Raw genomic sequence first — 18444 nt, forward strand, 5'->3', positions numbered from 1 at the left:
TTGTGTATTAGAATTCTTCATTTCATGTATGTCTGCAGTTTGCATCAAACCTTTGAGAATTTCTATCCACTCTTAAAAATAAAGGTTCTTTATTCCATTAAGAACCTTCAGCATTCTTTATTTACCTTATGCGCCAGAGAAACGAGGGCGCCGCCATCTTTAGAATTTTGTCTTTGAACTTCCGTTTTTGCGGTCGCTCCTTATATTTCTATGGCGTTGCTGTCCAGGAGTAATTAGCTTTTGAAGTGGATTTAATTAATGTAAAGTTAACTAAAGTTATCATGAGGACTGTAATGTTTAAAGCAGATGACTTAACAAATGTCAGTCGACCGGGAAGATTTTAAAACGAGCCGTTCATTAATAAACACGCAAAATCGCTATGAAAATACAGACCGGAAGTTAGCGCTGAAAAGGGGCGGGGCTACATAAGGTCTATAGTATAAAATAAATTCTTCACACCAAGAAAAAAAAAAAAAGGTTCTGCTTTGGGAACCTAAAAAGGGTTCTTCTATAGCATCACTGCACAAACAATCAAACAAAAACACTTTCGGGACCTTCATTTTCAAGAGATTGATTTTTGTATCCAGTGCTCCCACATAAAGACCAACTCACATCTGTGTTCAATAGTCTTTATTTTTCTTATCCCTTTGTGGCAATAAAAAGATGACTCATAATTGTAGAGAATTAAATCTTTCGTGTACACCACAGCACTATTATGTACATCTGTACTGTAACAGCATGTGCAGTGGCCTTTCAGTTTCATAGCATTTATTTAAATAAATCTTGACCTTCAGGCTGCAGACTATTAGGTGCAACAATCAAAACATCCCACATATTCATAAACATCTTTCTGAAACCATGTTTACAAAATAAATCAAATAGGAAAAAAAAAAGTCAAATTTACATACATATTTGAAAAACATGCCAATTATTGGGTGTGTTTTAGGTATTTTGCACGGGAAGTAATGTGCATTAATAGTTGGATTTGGGCAATTCTTCTGTATTGTCTGTGTATGTACAGAATGTCATTTAGACGTCTCAACATAGCTAGGTTGAAATGTGTGAACCTGTTGTTAAATTCTCACTAGTCTACAATTAAAAAGGAGGTTTGGCGGATGAGGTACAGCAATCTTTCATTTCAAACGCCTCAAACACTTTCATAACCTGAACACTTGCATTCATACATGTCGTTTCTGTCTGTACAGAGCTTAAACTAATGCTTATAAAAGAGGTTTCATAGACAAATCTCGGACTTTTAAGGCAAAGGGTTGGACTAAAGCTTAAAAGGATGTATCATAAATGTTTCTCCCAGACTTCCAACACCTTACGAAAGGTTCCTTAAAGCCTCAGCCGTTATATTTTTGTGCGTTGCTAGACTGTAAAGGATGCAGACCACGGCCGTCAAAAACGACTCGAGGCTGATGGGTAGTTTAAAAGAACAGTGTTGTCCATCATCTGGACTGTTTGCTTTTAAAAATCTTCCTGAGCCCTCCAATAAAAACACTTGCTTATCCGTCATGATCTCATGAAAGCAACGCCTTGCGTTCTGACACGCCACCTGACACTGGTGCGAATATCAATCAACACTCGCTGAGCTGTGAATATTAAAGTGAACAAAGTGATAAGATACTTGCATGGAAGCCTGTTTCTGCCGTTAAATAAAAAAAAATAAAAAAAAATTGTAAAAAGGAAATTGCGACTTTATAAAATCACACAATTCTGACTTGATTTCTCAATTCTGAGTTTATACATCACAATTCTGAGTTTACATCTTTTATAACCGGAATTCTGAGTTTATCTCGCAATTCTGAGTTTATACATCACAATTCTGAGTTTACATCTTTTATAACCGGAATTCTGAGTTAATCTCACAATTCTGAGTTTTTAAAAAAATTGGAATTCTGAATTTACATCTTCCAATTTAGACTTTTTTTAACTGGAATTCTGAATTTAAAACTTGCATTTCTGACCTTTTTTTTTTTTTACTGGAATTTTGAATTTAAAACTCGCAATTCTGACTTTTTTTTATTAATCGGAATTCTGAGTTTACATCTTCCAATTCTGACTTTTTTTATTAATCGGAATTCTGAGTTTACATCTTCCAATTCTGACTTTTTTTAACTGGAATTCTTAATTTAAAACTTGCAATTCTGACTTTTTTTATTGATTGGAATTCTGAGTTTACATCTTCCAATTTTGACTTTTTTTAATTGGAATTCTGAATTTAAAACTTGCATTTCTGACCTTTTTTTTAACTGGAATTCTAAGTTTAAATCTTGCAATTCTGACTTTTTTTTATTAATCAGAATTCTGAGTTTACATCTTCCAATTTTGACTTTTTTTACTGGAATTCTGAATTTAAAACTTGCATTTCTGAGTCATTTTCTTTTCTTTTCTTTTACTGGAATTCTAAGTTTAAATCTTGCAATTCTGACTTTAAAAAAAAAAATTAAACAAAATGCAATTCTGACTTTTTCCCTCAGAATTCAGAGTTAACAAGTCAGAATTGTGAGATATAAAGGTCAATCATGAGATGTAAACTTAGAATTTTTTTCAGAACAATGACTATTTTGCAATTCTGAGAAAACAATATCAGAACTACAAGGTGTTAAATAAAAATTGCAAGACATATACTCAGAACTGCGAGAAATAAGTTGGAATTGTGCTATTAAAAATTAATTACCAAAACAATTACCTATTCATTTTTTTTTATTCTGTGGCAAAAACAAGCCTCCATATACTTGAGATTCTTACAAGCTGAGATTTTTCAGGTTGCATAGCAAAACAAGGAGCGTAAAACTACCAACAGATAATTTTTTTCTTCAAAATCAGACATTAAAGTTTTATCCAAAGCAGCTCTACAAATAGCTTAACCACCGTGGGATAATATATGCCTCTTTCCATAACGCCCAACTCCATTTCATTTCACAATAAAAAATATATCACACGTAGAAGCGAAAGACCCAGCTGCTATATATGTGACTTTTGATGATACACCTTACGTTAATAAAAAACGTCTGAGGGCCAAGCAAGCCACAGACAACAGCAACTCTCTGTACCCATCATATCGCACACAGAATCTTTGATACTTCTGTAAAAGACGTCCCCGGTGTCTGTATACACTGTCCTGATCACAGTCATTTCCACAGTCTTTTCATACAGAACGATTAAAAATAAATTAAAACAAATTTCAAAATTTCTAAATTGACCATGCTGTTTTATGAAATAAGGCAAAAACAAACAAACAAAAAAACAAAACAAAAAAAAAAGAAAAGAAAAATTTCACAATTGGCTCTTCCATCCTGAAAAACTGTGATCTTAATCCCCAAACCTTACGGATAAAATTGGTTTTCTAAGACGATCGGAGGACAGAAGCATTAAAAGCTCAAAAACATAAAAGAAAAACCAAAACGCTAACACTGCTGCGAATCCCCGAATCCCTCTCGCTTGATCGGCCTGCGTACGGTCTCCTGAAAGAGTTCTCCATCATCTGTACCTCCGTTTTATTCGTTCACTGAGGGGAGAGGACAGCCGAGTCCTCGGCGTATGCATTAGACAGTTCCTCTCTTTCACTCATGTCCATTTCCCCTGTCCGCTGTAGATTCACCCTCTTGCCGTGACGCGAGGACTTCAGTGTCACCGGAACTCATAGATGGGTGCGCTGTGTTCAGGGACGTGTGTGAGGTTCAGAGACTGATACCTGATCAGAAGAATATGACAAATAAGAATTGGGTTCTTGGGACGATACATTCAGAATATTTACGTTTTGTGATTTAACACACACACACACTGTATATACATATACAGTGGTGGTCAAAATTAATGGCACCCCTGATAAATATGATAAAAAATGGCTGAAAAAATAAATCTGCATTGTTTATCCTTTTGATCTTTCCTTCAAAAAATTCGCAAAAATCTAACCTTTCATTGAAGTAAAAGAATTGAAAGTGGGGGGGAAATCACATTATGAAATAAATGTTTTTCTCCAAAACACGCTGGCCATAATTGTTGGCACCCTTTTATTAAATACTTTTTGCAACCTCCTTTTGCCAAGATAACAGCTCTGAGTTTTCTCCTATAATGCCTGATGAGTTTGGAGAACACCTGACAAGAGATCAGAGACCATTCCTCCATACAGAATCTCTCCAGATCCTTCAGATTCACAAGTTCATGTTGGTGCTTCTCCTCTTCAGTTCAGCCCACTCATTTTCTATAGTGTTCAGTTTAGGGGACTGGGACGGTCATGGCAGAAGCTTCATTTTGTGCTCAGTTACCCATTTTTGTGTTGATTTTGATGTTTGTTTTGGACCGTTGTCCTGATGGAAGATCCAACCACGGCCCATTATAAGATTTCTAGCAGAGGCTGTCAGGTTTTGATTTTTTTATCTGTTTGTATTTGCTAGAATCCATAATACCATGTATCTGAACAAGATGTCCAGGACCTCCAGCAAATAAATAGGCCCACAACATATAAGATCCAGCAGTATATTTAACCGTAGGCATGGGGTACTTTTTATCCCTGTGTGCACCAAACACATCTGCTGGGTTTGCTGCCAAAAAGCCCTTTTTTAGTCTCATCTGACCACAGAATCCGGTCCTTTTTGAAGATCCAGTCGTGTCTGACAACTGAATATGCTGGAGTTTATTTTTGGATGAGCGAGGAGGATTTTTCTTGAAACCCTCCCAAACAACATGTGGGGATGTAGGGGTTGTTTGATATTTTTTTTTTTAGGTTTTCTGACCCCCAAGACTCAACTAATCCCTGCAAATCTCCATCTATGATCCTTGGAGAGTTTGGCCACTCAAACTTTCCTCCTCACCGTGCATTAAGACAATATAGACACACGTCCTCTTCCTGGCAGATTTGTAACATCTTTAGTTGATTATGACTTCTTAATTATTGCCCTGATGGTCAAAATGGGGATTTTCAATTCTTTAGCTATTTTCTTACAGCCACTCTCTATTTTGTGATGCTCAACAATCTTTTGCTGCGTATCAGAACTATATTCTTTGGTTTTACTCATTGTGATGAATGATTAAGGGAATTTGGCCTTTGTGTTTCCTCATATATAAACTCCTGCGTAACAAGAAGTCATAGCTGGTGCTGGTGGTGTTCCTAGTGCTAATAAAGGTAAATAGTAATGGGAATATACTTCAGAGATATTTTTCTCATAAAAAATTCTAGGGGTGCCAACAATTATGGCCAGCGTGTTTTGGAGAAAAACATTTATTTCATAATGTGATTTTCCCCCCACTTTCAGTTCTTTTACTTCAATGAAAGGTTAGATTTTTGCGAATTTTTTGAAGGAAAGATCAAAAGGATAAACAATGCAGATTTATTTTTTCAGCCATTTTTTATCATATTTATCAGGAGTGCCATCAATTTTGACCACCACTGTGTATATATATATATATATATATATATATATATATATATATATATATATATATATATATATATATATATATATATATACATACACAGTGCTATGCATAAGTTTAGACACCCATGCTAAAGTTGACTAAAAAGAGGAATAAAAAATCATCTTTTGGAAATTGAACTTAATGCCTTAATTTAAGAAATTAGGAAAAATCCAACCTTTAAGGACACCAATTTTGTTTGTGAATGAATAATGTATAGTAAATAAATAAATGTTCTTCCTTAAAATACAGGGTGCATAAGTTTGGACACCCCTATGTTAAATTCCCATAGAGGCAGGCAGATTTTTATTTTTAAGTATTTTTATTTTTATTTTTTTAGGATACTATGCATCCTGATAAAGTTCCCTCGGCCTTTGGAATTAAAATAGCCCCACATCATCACATAGCCTTCACCATACCTAGAGATTGGCATGGTTTTATTTCAGTTAGCCTAATAGCTGGTTTGATTTGCATTGAGAGATGATCTTATGGAAAGTACCCTAGTACCCCTAAAAGTGGACATTCAAAATTCATGTTGACTACTGCATATACACTCACACACTGATCTTTATTTTCTATATATGTATATATTTACCATTCAGAGCTTCTGTGGTAGTAGTAACCCTCTATGGTGGCGGTGGACTTCTGGAAACAGATGTAGTAGAAGCCAGCGAAGGAAGCACCGCTGATGTCTTTGATCGTGTGATCTGGAACTAGGAACTGCTCCTGAACCAAACAAACAACATTTCACATTATTTACATTTATTTCACCAGATTTGTATATTTATTAGGGATGGGCACGAGTACTCAAATGTGACAGCGGCGATCGATCATGAAAACGATGATCGGCCTGCTCTTTCTTTCTGTTTGGTTATTGCGGCATTTGGGGCGGTTCCTGAGTTCTGATTGGTTCCTGAGTTCTGATTGGTTCCTGAGTTCTGATTGGTTAGCGTTAGACAGCTCGCCTTCCAGACCGGCCAAATAAAGTGAAACCGCACACACAGTGGTGATTGGTATCACTTTGATCATCAAATGCAGTTAAGTGCGAGATGTGCTTTAGTTTTCAGCACGTTCACGAGTTAGCTACACATCAGATTAGCACGGTCAAGGTCATTTTTGTCAAGCAGCTGTTCCTTTTAGATGCATCTTTTTCAATAACATTGATGAATCATAATCTAGCAGTTGTTTTTTTCTATTCACACGTTCATGGTTTCATGTCATATTTTTATTTGTCAACATTAATTTTCATTTTCCTGACGGACACCCCTCGTCAATGATCAAAATTGACAAAAATCCCTAATATTTATACAAAGCAGCTTTTATGGATTTGTATACATGCACTACCTTTCAAATGTTTGGGGTCAGTAAGATTTAATTTTTTTGAAAGAGTCTCTTAAATCGCACCAAGGCTGCATTTATTTGATCAAAAATACGGTACAAACAGTAATGTTGTGAAATATTATTACAATTTAAAATCACTTTTTTCTAGGTTAATATATTATGTTAAAATGTAATCATTCCTGTGATCAAAGCTGAATTTTCAGCATCATTGCTCCAGTCTTCAGTGTCACATGATCCTTCAATCAGAAATCATGCTAATATGATGGTTAGATGAAACATTCCTTATTGTCATTATCAACATTATGTTAAACACAGTTGTGCTACTTTTTTTTTGTGGAAACTGTGATACTTTTGATGAATAGAAAGTTCAAAAGAGCAGCATTTATTTTTGTAACAATGTAAAAGCATTGCTGAATAAAAGTATTAATTTCTCAAGTCTTACTGACCCTGACATTTTGAACGGTAGTGTATATGGTTTCAGTCGTGATGTACACCGTACCTTCCACCGCATGAAGACGTAATCACTGTTCTTTAGTTCTTCATAGTCAAAATCATCTGAATTAAAGCTTTTTGCGTACTGATAAAATGCTTGAAACTTCCCCTGAGAAAAAAGAAAAACATGTTTAGCAGATCAGTTTCTACTTGAGTCATGGCGCATAATTATTATGCATTATAAACACAATGAATCTATATTTATTACCCAGTGTTTTCGGTCGACATCCTCATCCGCATCCCATTTCCTGGTTAAAAAGGGCCGTTTCTTGCTTATGATCTCCCCGGCAAAGAATGTAGTGAGAGTGGGATATTCCTACAGAGAGCAATAGAGCAGGATGAGTGACACTTCACCTTCTGTGAGCTTTATAACGTGGTCGGACTCGATACATACTTCCGATATATTCCCACAAATGTTTCTGGAAACATAAAATCGTGAATATCACAATGATGTCAATGCACTTTTTATGTGGCCGATACGTTTTCTAAAGAGTATGTCATTGATTAGACTGTGATATACTTCCTTGTCACGTGATGTTTTAACAGCGTCTGTTATTTAAACTTATCTCATTAAAGTTGGCAAGTCCAATTCATTTCCATGAATCAGTTCAAAGTGTCCATTTAAAATAACTGATTCAAACTCTGATTCAATTATTCACTCGCATACTAACCCAAAAATTTTTAATACTCTGTACTATATTATAATATTGGTGCATATAAGTGAAATGATTGTTCTTGTTCTTGCATTAACATTTTGAATCTACTTGTTTGAAGATTGATTGGAAATAAAAAATATATTTTCTTTTTTTAATCACGCTTTTAAGAAATTTCAGGAAAAGTACACATTATATCAAGATAAATACCTGGCAGTGTCATATTTCCTTTGACACACAGCAACTGAGATGCATATCAATAAATGAGTTGCCCAATTAAGTGCATTAGGCTTCTTAAAGTACACTTAAGCTTCTGTATCTTGATAAAATCAAAGACTAACTTTCAGTGTGTGTCAGTCAGTCAGTGTCAGAGTCCAAATCTATTGTGCTCCAGTATTGCAACCAGAAAACAAGACCACAAAAGCAGAATCTCCATTCAGACAAACGACAAGAGTGCTTATGTTTGCGTCATGCCCTGCCATAAACAACAGCTACTAAAGAGACATGCTGCAGGTCACAGTATGATTACAGAAGTCGAAACGGGGTCAGCTTGACCACTCACCTCTGTCAGACCTTTGATCTTGAGGTATCCACACAGGTACGAGTCCTCCATGGTCACATGCTGTGGGTCAGAAGCAAAGGGTTTTCATAAAATCACTATAATGGTGTACTTGGCACAACTTCAGACCACAAGAACAGATCTGCTAATGTGGGTCAGTTAATAACATTCAACAAAAACCTCTGAAAATACCAATCTGGACTCAAACATGAAGATACGACTCTCTCTGGATGCCCTACTTAGAAATGGGTAATGGATCTATACCGATTAAATATCCAGATTCACTGACATGCGATATTAGACACTAGTTTGCACAATGAGCACTGTAATCACACAAGTAAACTACCTAGACACATAGTATGATGGACATTTTTACATAGTAGGCTGGCTAACGTTACCTACAAGCAAACAAACCGCATATGGGCTCGAGTTCATACTCTCTGAGCTGCCTACCTAGACCACATGTAGGCTGCCTACTATGTAGGTTTTAAGTCCAAAATAGCTGACAAACTGGTAGCCAGCATATTATTTTTGGGCTTCATATTCCCACAACATAGTCGAGCACACTTTTGTTTTACTCAAAAGCTACATAGTAGGCTCATGCCTACAAACAAACAGTATGTTTGGGTTTCAAAGTTTCACAACCAAGTGAGTGAGCACCCTATCTAGACAGCATTTCTGGACTCAAACCCTAGTAACTTTAGGCTGCCTACCAACAAACAAACAACATTTTTGGGCTTCATAGTTCCACAACCCAGTGAGCTGCCTAACGTTACCCTAGACAACAGTCATTTGAATGCCTAGGTAGGCAGCTCACTTCTTACTGAGCATATCCACAGACAGCAAAAGTGTTTACCTGCAGAACCACCTCGACATCATAGGAGTTTCCTTTGCTTTTCTGGTGCCCGCGGAACTGGGAGCCGCTGTAGAGCAGAGAGGTGTTGACGCCGGGCTGACGGGTATTGATCGGCGGGGGCGGAACGAGAGAGGCCGAGGCCATGCAGGCCAACGACGAGCCCTGACAGTAGTCGGTACGGACCGGCATGTTTGATCGCTTCTGCGGGGAAGTCCCCGAACACAACCAGCTGAGCGTCGCTTATCCGAGACCCAGGAAGAGAAGAAAACGCGACACTGACAGCGCAGTGCGTGAGTTTCGGAGTTTCTCCCGCAGGACGCGCGGATGAGTCCCTCAGAGCAGAATGAAGGCGCTCAACAGCGAGTCATGTGATCCAGCATGCTGTTCTCTGATTGGATGACGAACATTGGGAAACTATGACGCTGGATGTTCATTGGCTACTCTGGAAAAGGCATGATGGGATTTGCAGTTCTATTACAAGAAAGCAGTACTGTAGAAATGTAGAGAATCGTTTATGTTGTGACAGCTGTTTCTAAACAATGAATTTGCTAATAAAACCTGTTTAACGTGGTATGTGTATATATATATATGTATATAAAAAAATCCATTTGTGTACACACACACACACAATTTAAAACAAATTTAACAAATTTCTTACACATATTTGGCAGAAAGGATTGTGTTAGCTATGATAACATGTAATGACTTGTAAATGTATATATATATATATATATATGTGTGTATATATAATATTTATATACACTCACCTAAAGGATTATTAGGAACACCTGTTCAATTACTCATTAATGCAATTATCTAATCAACCAATCACATGGCAGTTGCTTCAATGCATTTAGGGGTGTGGTCCTGGTCAAGACAATCTCCTGAACTCCAAACTGAATGTCAGAATGGGAAAGAAAGGTGATTTAAGCAATTTTGGTCAATCATGGTTGTTGGTGCCAGACGGGCCGGTCTGAGTATTTCACAATCTGCTCAGTTACTGGGATTTTCACGCACAACCATTTCTAGGGTTTACAAAGAATGGTGTGAAAAGGGAAAAACATCCAGTATGCGGCAGTCCTGTGGGCGAAAATGCCTTGTTGATGCTAGAGGTCAGAGGAGAATGGGCCGACTGATTCAAGCTGATAGAAGAGCAACTTTGACTGAAATAACTACTCGTTACAACCGAGGTAGCCTATGCAGCAAAGCATTTGTGAAGCCACAACACGCACAACCTTGAGGCGGATGGGCTACAACAGCAGAAGACCCCACCGGGTACCACTCATCTCCACTACAAATAGGAAAAAGAGGCTACAATTTGCACGAGCTCACCAAAATTGGACAGTTGAAGACTGGAAAAATGTTGCCTGGTCTGATGAGTCTCGATTTCTGTTGAGACATTCAGATGGTAGAGTCAGAATTTGGCGTAAACAGAATGAGAACATGGATCCATCATGCCTTGTTACCACTGTGCAGGCTGGTGGTGGTGGTGTAATGGTGTGGGGGATGTTTTCTTGGCACACTTTAGGCCCCTTAGTGCCAATTGGGCATCGTTTAAATGCCACGGCCTACCTGAGCATTGTTTCTGACCATGTCCATCCCTTTATGACCACCATGTACCCATCCTCTGATGGCTACTTCCAGCAGGATAATGCACCATGTCACAAAGCTCGAATCATTTCAAATTGGTTTCTTGAACATGACAATGAGTTCACTGTACTAAAATGTAAGGATGGCTGACGCGAAACAGTCGTTCCGAAGCTTTGCGAGATCCCGAAGCGCAGATGTGTCGAAACACTGATCCGAAGCGTAATTCGAAACACCCATGTCACGTGACTATGACCAAACGAAGCCTCGAAGTGTTTCACTAAGTGTTTCATCAGGTGTGGTCCGCCGAATCAGCGTTTGATTGACACGGTCGGGAACAAACCACACAATCGCACATCTGTATAAAAGTGAAATAAACGCATTTTGACCTCGTGGGTTTTTGTGAGAGGAGTTTGACTTTGAGGTAGCGGATTTTTGGTGATATAGTGACATAGTGCGATTTGATTAGTTATAGGCAATTTAGGCTTACATTTAAATTTACACAACACATTGACTGATGCTAGAGACAGACAGAGTATATAGTGACACATTAATAGATACATAGATATACATATAGACAGATTAATAGATAGATACAGATAGATTACAGATACAAATACATATTAGATAGATACATATATAGATAGATTATAGATACATATATAAATACATATGTTATAGATAGATACATATATAGATACATAGATTATAGATACATATCTAGATACATAGATAGATTCATATAGATAGATAGATTGATTTGGATAGATAGATAAAATGGAGGCTCCCCAGAAGAGATGCCGTACATCTGTGGTGTGGGAGCATTTCCATTTAGAAACCCCAAATAAAGTGAGATGTGTGTATTGTGATCGGTATCTAGCCTACTGCAACAATACATCATCCATGATGCACCATTTGAGGAGCACTCATCCTGCCATTTTGCAGGGTGCAGAGGATGGCATTCCCCCTGTAGGCTACCTAGGCCTGCTACTGACACTGCTGGGCCATCTATGCAATGTATGCATTGTTTGAAATATAATTATAATTGAAATATAATTACAACCTTTTGGGACACTGTTTATAAAGTCCATAGCCCAATGCCCTACAACCTAATGTCCCAATCACAACTGCCAATCATGTTAAAAATAGCTTCAATGTGAATATAATATAATATAATATTGTGTGAATATACATTTTATAGGTCTACATATGAGTACCCAATATACTGCTATAATATTCATTTTTCATGACCAAAATAACATTATGCACAGTGAGGAGCCTATAGGTTACAAGCTTCACATATTAGAAAATTATAATAATAAAAAAAAACACATTTTTTTAATGGCTCGTCAAGGTTGTTTCAGATCAACACCTGCAAGTGACCACTAGGTGTCACCGTTGAGACGGGTGTCGGATTGATTCGAAGCCTCGAAACAATATGGCACATTTGGTTCAACTGTTTCATTTGCTTCACGAGGCCTCGATCTGGCCATCACTACTAAAATGGCCCCCACAGTCACCAGATCTCAACCCAATAGAGCATCTTTGGGATGTGGTGGAACGGGAGCTTCGTGCCCTGGATGTGCATCCCACAAATCTCCATCAACTGCAAGATGCTATCCTATGAATATGGGCCAACATTTCTAAAGAATGCTTTCAGCACTTAAGAATTAAGGCAGTTCTGAAGGCGAAAGGGGGTCAAACACAGTATTAGTATGGTGTTCCTAATAATCCTTTAGGTGAGTGTAGCTTTATTTCCAAATTATATATAACTGCCCACACCCCATTTGAGAAATGCCCTTTTATGTAATCAATCAATCAATCAATCAATCAATCAATCAATCAATCAATCAATCAATCAATCAATCAATCAATCAATCAATCTCTCTCTCTCTCTCTCTCTCTCTAAATGGAATTGCTGCAACACTCTTTACTCGTCTGTAGATGGAAGCATTGCATAAAGTACAAAAACAAACCCTACAACATTCCTGTAAAACTGATGATCTCAAAATTTTATAAACAATACAAAGATAATACAGCTGCATACTTATCCACATCTAACAACAAAATTTGCACAAATAGTTTATTATATATACATACATAGCTATATATATTCTGGATCTGACAAGAGAAACATTTTAATTGTCCTCAGATCATGCCATGTCCTCCAGGTCATACTTTACAAAACAAATGTAGATTTGGATCTCTGAGATGCCAAGTCAAGTCAAGTTTATTTATATAACGCTTTTCACTATACAGATTGTATCAAAGCAGCTTCACAGTATTAAATTAAAATAATACATCAATGTTTGTTTCTAGTGGAAAACGTCCACGTTTGGTAATGCTGATCAATAGTATTGTTGACTGATTAACTAAATTCAATATCCCCAAATATTCCCAACTGAGCAAGCCAAAGGCAACAGTGGCAAGGAACCGAAAAAACTCCATCAGGTGACCTAATGGAGATAAAAAAACCTTGGGAGAACCCAGGCTCAGTCGGGGGCCAGTTCTCCTCTGGCGTTTATGAACTAGAGGTCGGATTTAACTAAGCTGCGCTTGCGATTCCTCTTCACCTCGTCATTGTGTATCTATTAACACAAACAAAAAGGATTTACATTTTATTTAATAACAAAAGGTAGTTCTGATCCTGGACAGCTGCATGGTAGGACACAATATAATATAATATAATATAATATAATATAATATAATATAATATAATATAATATAATATAATATAATATAATAATATTGTTAAGGAGTTCACAGGAAGTGTGTTCATAATCAAGTACCGATTTCAGCAGACCGTTCATCCAGCTGTTGGGCCGTGCCAGTAGCTCATCCTTCCTGTTATCAATCTTCTGCACGTGTGTGTCGTGAGAAGCATTGACTGCATTGGTCACTGTGTCTTTATCTACCAGGAGCTACAGGGCAGCATAGGAAATGAGGATCAGTCAATACTAAAAATAAGTGTCTGGCATGTAGTTACGATGGCTTTTGACTTCTTAATTATTCATAATTAAACACAAATGAAGTGATCATGAAGACAGTTTTCCATTGACCGTTGCCAGATCATCCGGTATTTTCTCTTGCTCGCTTTTGACCACCTTCTCCAGTGTTGCCAAGGCAATCACAAGCTGTTGTTCATGGTGCCGGTTCTCCAGGTCTCGAATCAGTGCGAATGTGTGTCAGAGTTAAAGAAGCCTTACCCATAAAATAAAAGTATTTTTGTTTTGCTTTGTTGGATAAAGGATATATCCCTTGCACATTTTCAATGAACCCTTCAACCATGTCTGAGATGTTCCTCTCAAAGTCTTTGAAGATGTCCTAAAAAACATAATATGAAACATAATAACATAATAATTAATATTACATTAACAATATAGGTATTTTTATTCTGACCTCAAGTTGGTCCACCAGTAGCAGTTCAAGGCTCATGAGGGTTTCAGAGAGCTGGTCAGCCTGTTCATGGCAGGAAGTGATGTGAGCTTCAAGAAGCTCGGCGTCTGCGATCTGTTGCATTTCTACAGTCTTCTGCAATAGAACAGAATTTAATTTATGAGCATTTTGATGTGTTCAACTGGTGAGAAACAGGTTGTCTCGTTTTTGATTTGTATATTTTGCCATTCATAACAAGGATGTCTCCAGCAGTCTCTGTGTCTCTATGTCTCTGCATCATCGTCCGTTCTCCACTCTGGTTTCTTCTCTACCTGCAAAGACATTCATATTACTCATTCAGCTAAGTTAATTTATCATCTCAGTACTGCATTACCTACTTACCTTAACATCTGCTGGTTCCGTGCTTCTGTTCTCAATAAATCATTGTTGATCTTACTCCCCTGCCTTAGTCTTCACTAAACCTGACAGAAGACCAGACCGCATGCAGAACCCCACAGAACCAGCGATGGATCCGCAATGCGATCCATTCGCTGAATTGGTACATGCTGTCCGTCTGAAGGGGTCTGGATTCCGAAGGAGGAGAACTCCAAGAAGATAGACCAGTTCCGCCTCATCTCCCTGTTGTGTATTGAAGCCAAGATCTTCTTCAGTGCTGTCTCCAACCGGCTGAGCACCTTCCTCTCAAAGAACAGGTTTATCGACACATCAGTCCAGTAGGGTGGAATTGCAGGAATGTCTGGATGTTTGGAACACACAGGAGTGGTAACACAGCTCATCAGAGAGGCCAGAGAGAACAAGGGTAATCTGTCAGTGCTGTGGCTCGATCTGGCAAATGCAATGGCTCAATACCACACAAGCTTGTGCAGCTCACTCTGACAAAACATCATGTCCCCAGCAGAGACAGAGACCTCATCGCTGACTATTACAACAATTTCAGGATGAAAACCTCTTCAGGAGCAGTGACATCAGGCTGGCACAAGGTCGAGATCGGAATCATCACGGGATGTACCATCTCTGTAATTCTGTTCTCCATGGCCATGAATATGCTCACAAAGTCTGCTGAACCAGAGTGCAGAGGGCCCAAGACGAAGTCAGCTCAACGCCAGCCACCGATCAGAGCATTTATGAATGACCACACGGTCACCACAGAATCAGTCCCAGGCTGCTGGTGGATAATAAAGGGTCTCAAAAAGCTAATGGAGTGGGCACGGATGCATTTTAAACCAGCCAAGTCAAGATCAATGGTGCTGAGAAGAGGAAAGGTGGATGATAAATCCCGGTTTAGGGTCGCTGGTGTAACAATCCCGTGAGAAGCCTGTCAAGAGCATAGGTAAGGTGTTTGACAAGCACCCTGAGGGACTCCGCATCCATCCAGTCAACCTGCACTGAGCTGGACAGATGGCTGAAGTCAGTGGATCGGTCTGGATTGCCAGGGAAGTTCAAAGCTTGGCTATACCAGCATGGCATTCTTCCCAGGATCCTGTGGCCACTACTCGTCAAGTCAAGTCAAGTCATCTTCATTTATTTAGCGCTTTTAACAATGTAGATTGTTTCAAAGCAGCTTTACAGAGATAAACGTATAATTTAAGGTAACAGAGATTGTTTTGGCTTTATAGCGGTTCTTTAATAAAGTTATTTTCCAGCTAAAGTTAATTTTGATTGATTCGCTTCCGTCGCAACGATCATTTGTTATTAAATTAGGGGGCGCTAAGACGACACCATTCTCTCTACACAGACTTTAAATGCGAACCTGTGATAAACTCTGATGGTGTTCACATGCGTATTAAGAATTGGTTTCATAGTTATGTGCGTTTGAATATATGTGCGCAGGGTTGTAATTCCCTACAAACCAAGTCTAAACAAAGTACTGGTCTTTCCTTATAAATTTTGATACGGAATTTTATTTTATTTTGTCACTTCGGGGTAGATACGCAAAACAAATTTTCCTGACAACACTTTATGTGTAGAGTGGTAAAGGGATCCTCCATAGGGAGAGACTAGTTAGCACTTCAGCACTGCGTTGTCATCGGGTCCTGGCGAAGGTCCTTCGTCAGATCTGGATACGGCCTGGATACGGCAGGCTGCGGGAAAACCTCGGGATAAACAAAGACACTAAAATTAGCGTAGATGCCATTCTTCTTATGATGTAACGAGTACATCAGGATTTATGGGAAGTGTTCCCGGTTCCGGCTGACCTAATCTATGCAGCCTAACACTGAATTATAGAAGTCTATAATGTATTATATGAATGCTAGGCCAAAGAGATGTGTCTTTAATCTGGCTTTGAACTGACAGAGTGTGTCTGCTTCCCGGACAATGGTAGGAAGACTGTTCCAAAGTTTTGGTGCTAAATAGGAGAAGGATCTACCGCCAACAGTTGATTTTGATATTCTAGGTATAATTAACTGGCCGGAATTTTGAGATCGCAATAGACGTGAAGGACTATAATGCGTTAAGAGCTCGCTCAAGTACTGCAGAGCTAAACCAGTTAGTGCTTTGTAAGTAATCAGCAATATTTTAAAATTTATACGATGTTTAGGGCGAGACACGGCAGGCAAAAACATCGATTTTTCATGCAGTGGTGAGTTTTGAGATTTTGGGCTAGTTTACTCCTTTAATATGTGTTCTTTCAAGCTGCTATAAAGAAAACGCTGAAAATATACATTAAGATGTTTATTTTATTACATTTTGTTTACTTGCGGCAGTAAGTTTCTCCCGAATTTACCAGTAAGTTAGTATTCCAACGCGACATGCCGAGCTCCGTCTGTTTACTGAAGTCTGTCATGACCGGTATCGTCGAAAAGCTCTGAGTCTCCTGCACAACGCTATGTAAACCAAATATGGGCATTTCCTTTCTACCAGTAACCAATCGTGAATGTCCAAAGGGGGATTTAAAGCTAACGCCAATTTCTCATTTAGAGCTATTTAAATCTTTAACTGCCGTTTTCTCAAAATTAGTTTTTTGTCATTCTCCAGTATAAACATCTCAGCCTGTGTAGCACCTATGTACACCAAACTTTCCAATTATACACTTAGCAGTATTCTGAAGATATTTTTAGAGGGATTTGTTAATAAATCATTCCTGGCCTGATTTATGTGACATTTTAATAAAAAAAAAATCGAAAATCGATTTTTTTAAGGCTATGGACAGTATATTTTGATTTCCTAGGTGATGAAAGCATATATCCTGAAATCCCTCTGAGGTTTTTTTTTTTCATCTTGTGTGTAAACAAAATTAAAAAATAATTTTGCACCTGGCTTTAACATATGTTCAGATCTATCTACTGCAAATATATGCAAAATCGTGCATATTTAATGAGATAATGCCTAATTAAACATACACATTTCTAAAACTTGTAATACATTTTTTTATATACTTGTGTAAGTAATCAACTGAGGAAGTTTCATGGTGATATCTATTATTTTAAAATTGTACCCTATTCACCTGTAGTGTCTCACCTTAAAGGGATAGTTCACTTAGAAATAAAATTTTGGTATGTTTTAGCTTACCTCAAGGGCATCCAAGATGTAGGTGTCTTTTTTTCCGCAGTAGTTTCAATTTTGATATTTTTAGGTCAAACCGTTCTTGTCTGTCAGTCATTTCATGCAGGTCTATGGTATTTATATCGTTGTTATCTCTTGAACACAGCCGCGTCCAAATGATCTGAGGGCGCGGGCGGGTATAGATATATACACTAGAGTCGCCTTCGCTACTGCAGTTCATTGGAACGAAACCGTAGCCAAGGCGACTCTAGTGTATATATCTATACCCGCCCGCGCCCTCAGATCATTTGGACGCGGCTGTGTTCAAGAGATAACAACGATATAAATACTGTTCGTTTTCTCACACAAACCGCTCGTTTCGTGTCTTAGGCCATCAATGTGTACTTACGATGGGGAATTGTTTAATTTGGACGATGGGGAATTGTTTTAATTTGGACTTTGTGCATGCTCTTTGAGACCGTGACCATAGACCTGCATGAAATGACTGACAGACAAGAACGGTTTGACCTAAAAATATCAAAATTGAAACTACTGCGGAAAAAAAAACACCTACATCTTGGATGCCCTTGAGGTAAGCTAAAACATACCAAAATTTAATTTCAAAGTGAACTATCCCTTTAATAGGGAGCCAGTGC

General features: G+C 38.1%; 2 protein-coding genes across 5 annotated transcripts; both read right to left on the reverse strand.

Annotated features, from left to right (window-relative positions):
* Nucleotides 1-615: 615 nt before the first annotated feature.
* Nucleotides 616-9710, reverse strand: gid4 (GID complex subunit 4 homolog). Of its 4 annotated transcripts, none has more exons than XR_013821465.1 (7): nt 9323-9710; nt 8470-8529; nt 7463-7570; nt 7262-7363; nt 6017-6147; nt 2257-3700; nt 616-2121 (listed from the first exon to the last, which is right to left on the reverse strand). XR_013821465.1 is itself a non-coding variant. In XM_079873705.1 (6 exons), exons 1-6 carry the CDS (start codon nt 9509-9511, stop codon nt 3637-3639), a joined length of 654 nt encoding a protein of 217 aa, XP_079729831.1. In that variant the 5' UTR covers nt 9512-9710; the 3' UTR covers nt 616-3636. The 4 variants fall into 4 exon arrangements, 1 of the variants encoding a protein (XP_079729831.1); XR_013821466.1 differs by having other exon boundaries at nt 616-2052; nt 2097-3700; XR_013821467.1 differs by having other exon boundaries at nt 616-1970; nt 2020-3700.
* A 3186-nt stretch (nt 9711-12896) lies between these two features.
* LOC307160317 (dynein regulatory complex subunit 3-like) lies at nt 12897-17662 on the reverse strand. Its single transcript, XM_079874312.1, has 6 exons — nt 14541-17662; nt 14309-14440; nt 14163-14233; nt 13969-14089; nt 13699-13830; nt 12897-13497 (listed from the first exon to the last, which is right to left on the reverse strand). The coding sequence occupies exons 1-6, from the start codon at nt 14583-14585 to the stop codon at nt 13438-13440; spliced, it is 561 nt and encodes a 186-aa protein (XP_079730438.1). The 5' UTR covers nt 14586-17662; the 3' UTR covers nt 12897-13437.
* Between the last annotated feature and the right edge of the window lie 782 nt (nt 17663-18444).

The sequence above is a fragment of the Squalius cephalus genome (assembly GCF_949319135.1).
Source record: "Squalius cephalus genome assembly, chromosome: 1".
NCBI lineage: Eukaryota > Metazoa > Chordata > Actinopteri > Cypriniformes > Leuciscidae > Squalius > Squalius cephalus.

What these genes read in the sequence shown, in the direction of transcription:
- gid4 (XM_079873705.1), bottom strand. Translation starts at nt 9,511, where the DNA reads ATGCCGGTCCGTACCGACTACTGTCAGGGCTCGTCGTTGGCCTGCATG. An exon ending in AGATCAAAGGTCTGACAGAG is followed by an intron (nt 7,571 to 8,469) that starts GTGAGTGGTCAA and finishes TGCTCTCTGTAG; the next exon opens with GAATATCCCACTCTCACTAC. An exon ending in TACCACAGAAGCTCTGAATG is followed by an intron (nt 3,701 to 6,016) that starts GTAAATATATAC and finishes TCTTCTGATCAG; the next exon opens with GTATCAGTCTCTGAACCTCA.
- LOC307160317 (XM_079874312.1), bottom strand. Translation starts at nt 14,585, where the DNA reads ATGATGCAGAGACATAGAGACACAGAGACTGCTGGAGACATCCTT. An exon ending in AGACTGCTGGAGACATCCTT is followed by an intron (nt 14,441 to 14,540) that starts GTTATGAATGGC and finishes GTTCTATTGCAG; the next exon opens with AAGACTGTAGAAATGCAACA. An exon ending in TGAACGGTCTGCTGAAATCG is followed by an intron (nt 13,498 to 13,698) that starts GTACTTGATTAT and finishes TTGTGTTAATAG; the next exon opens with ATACACAATGACGAGGTGAA.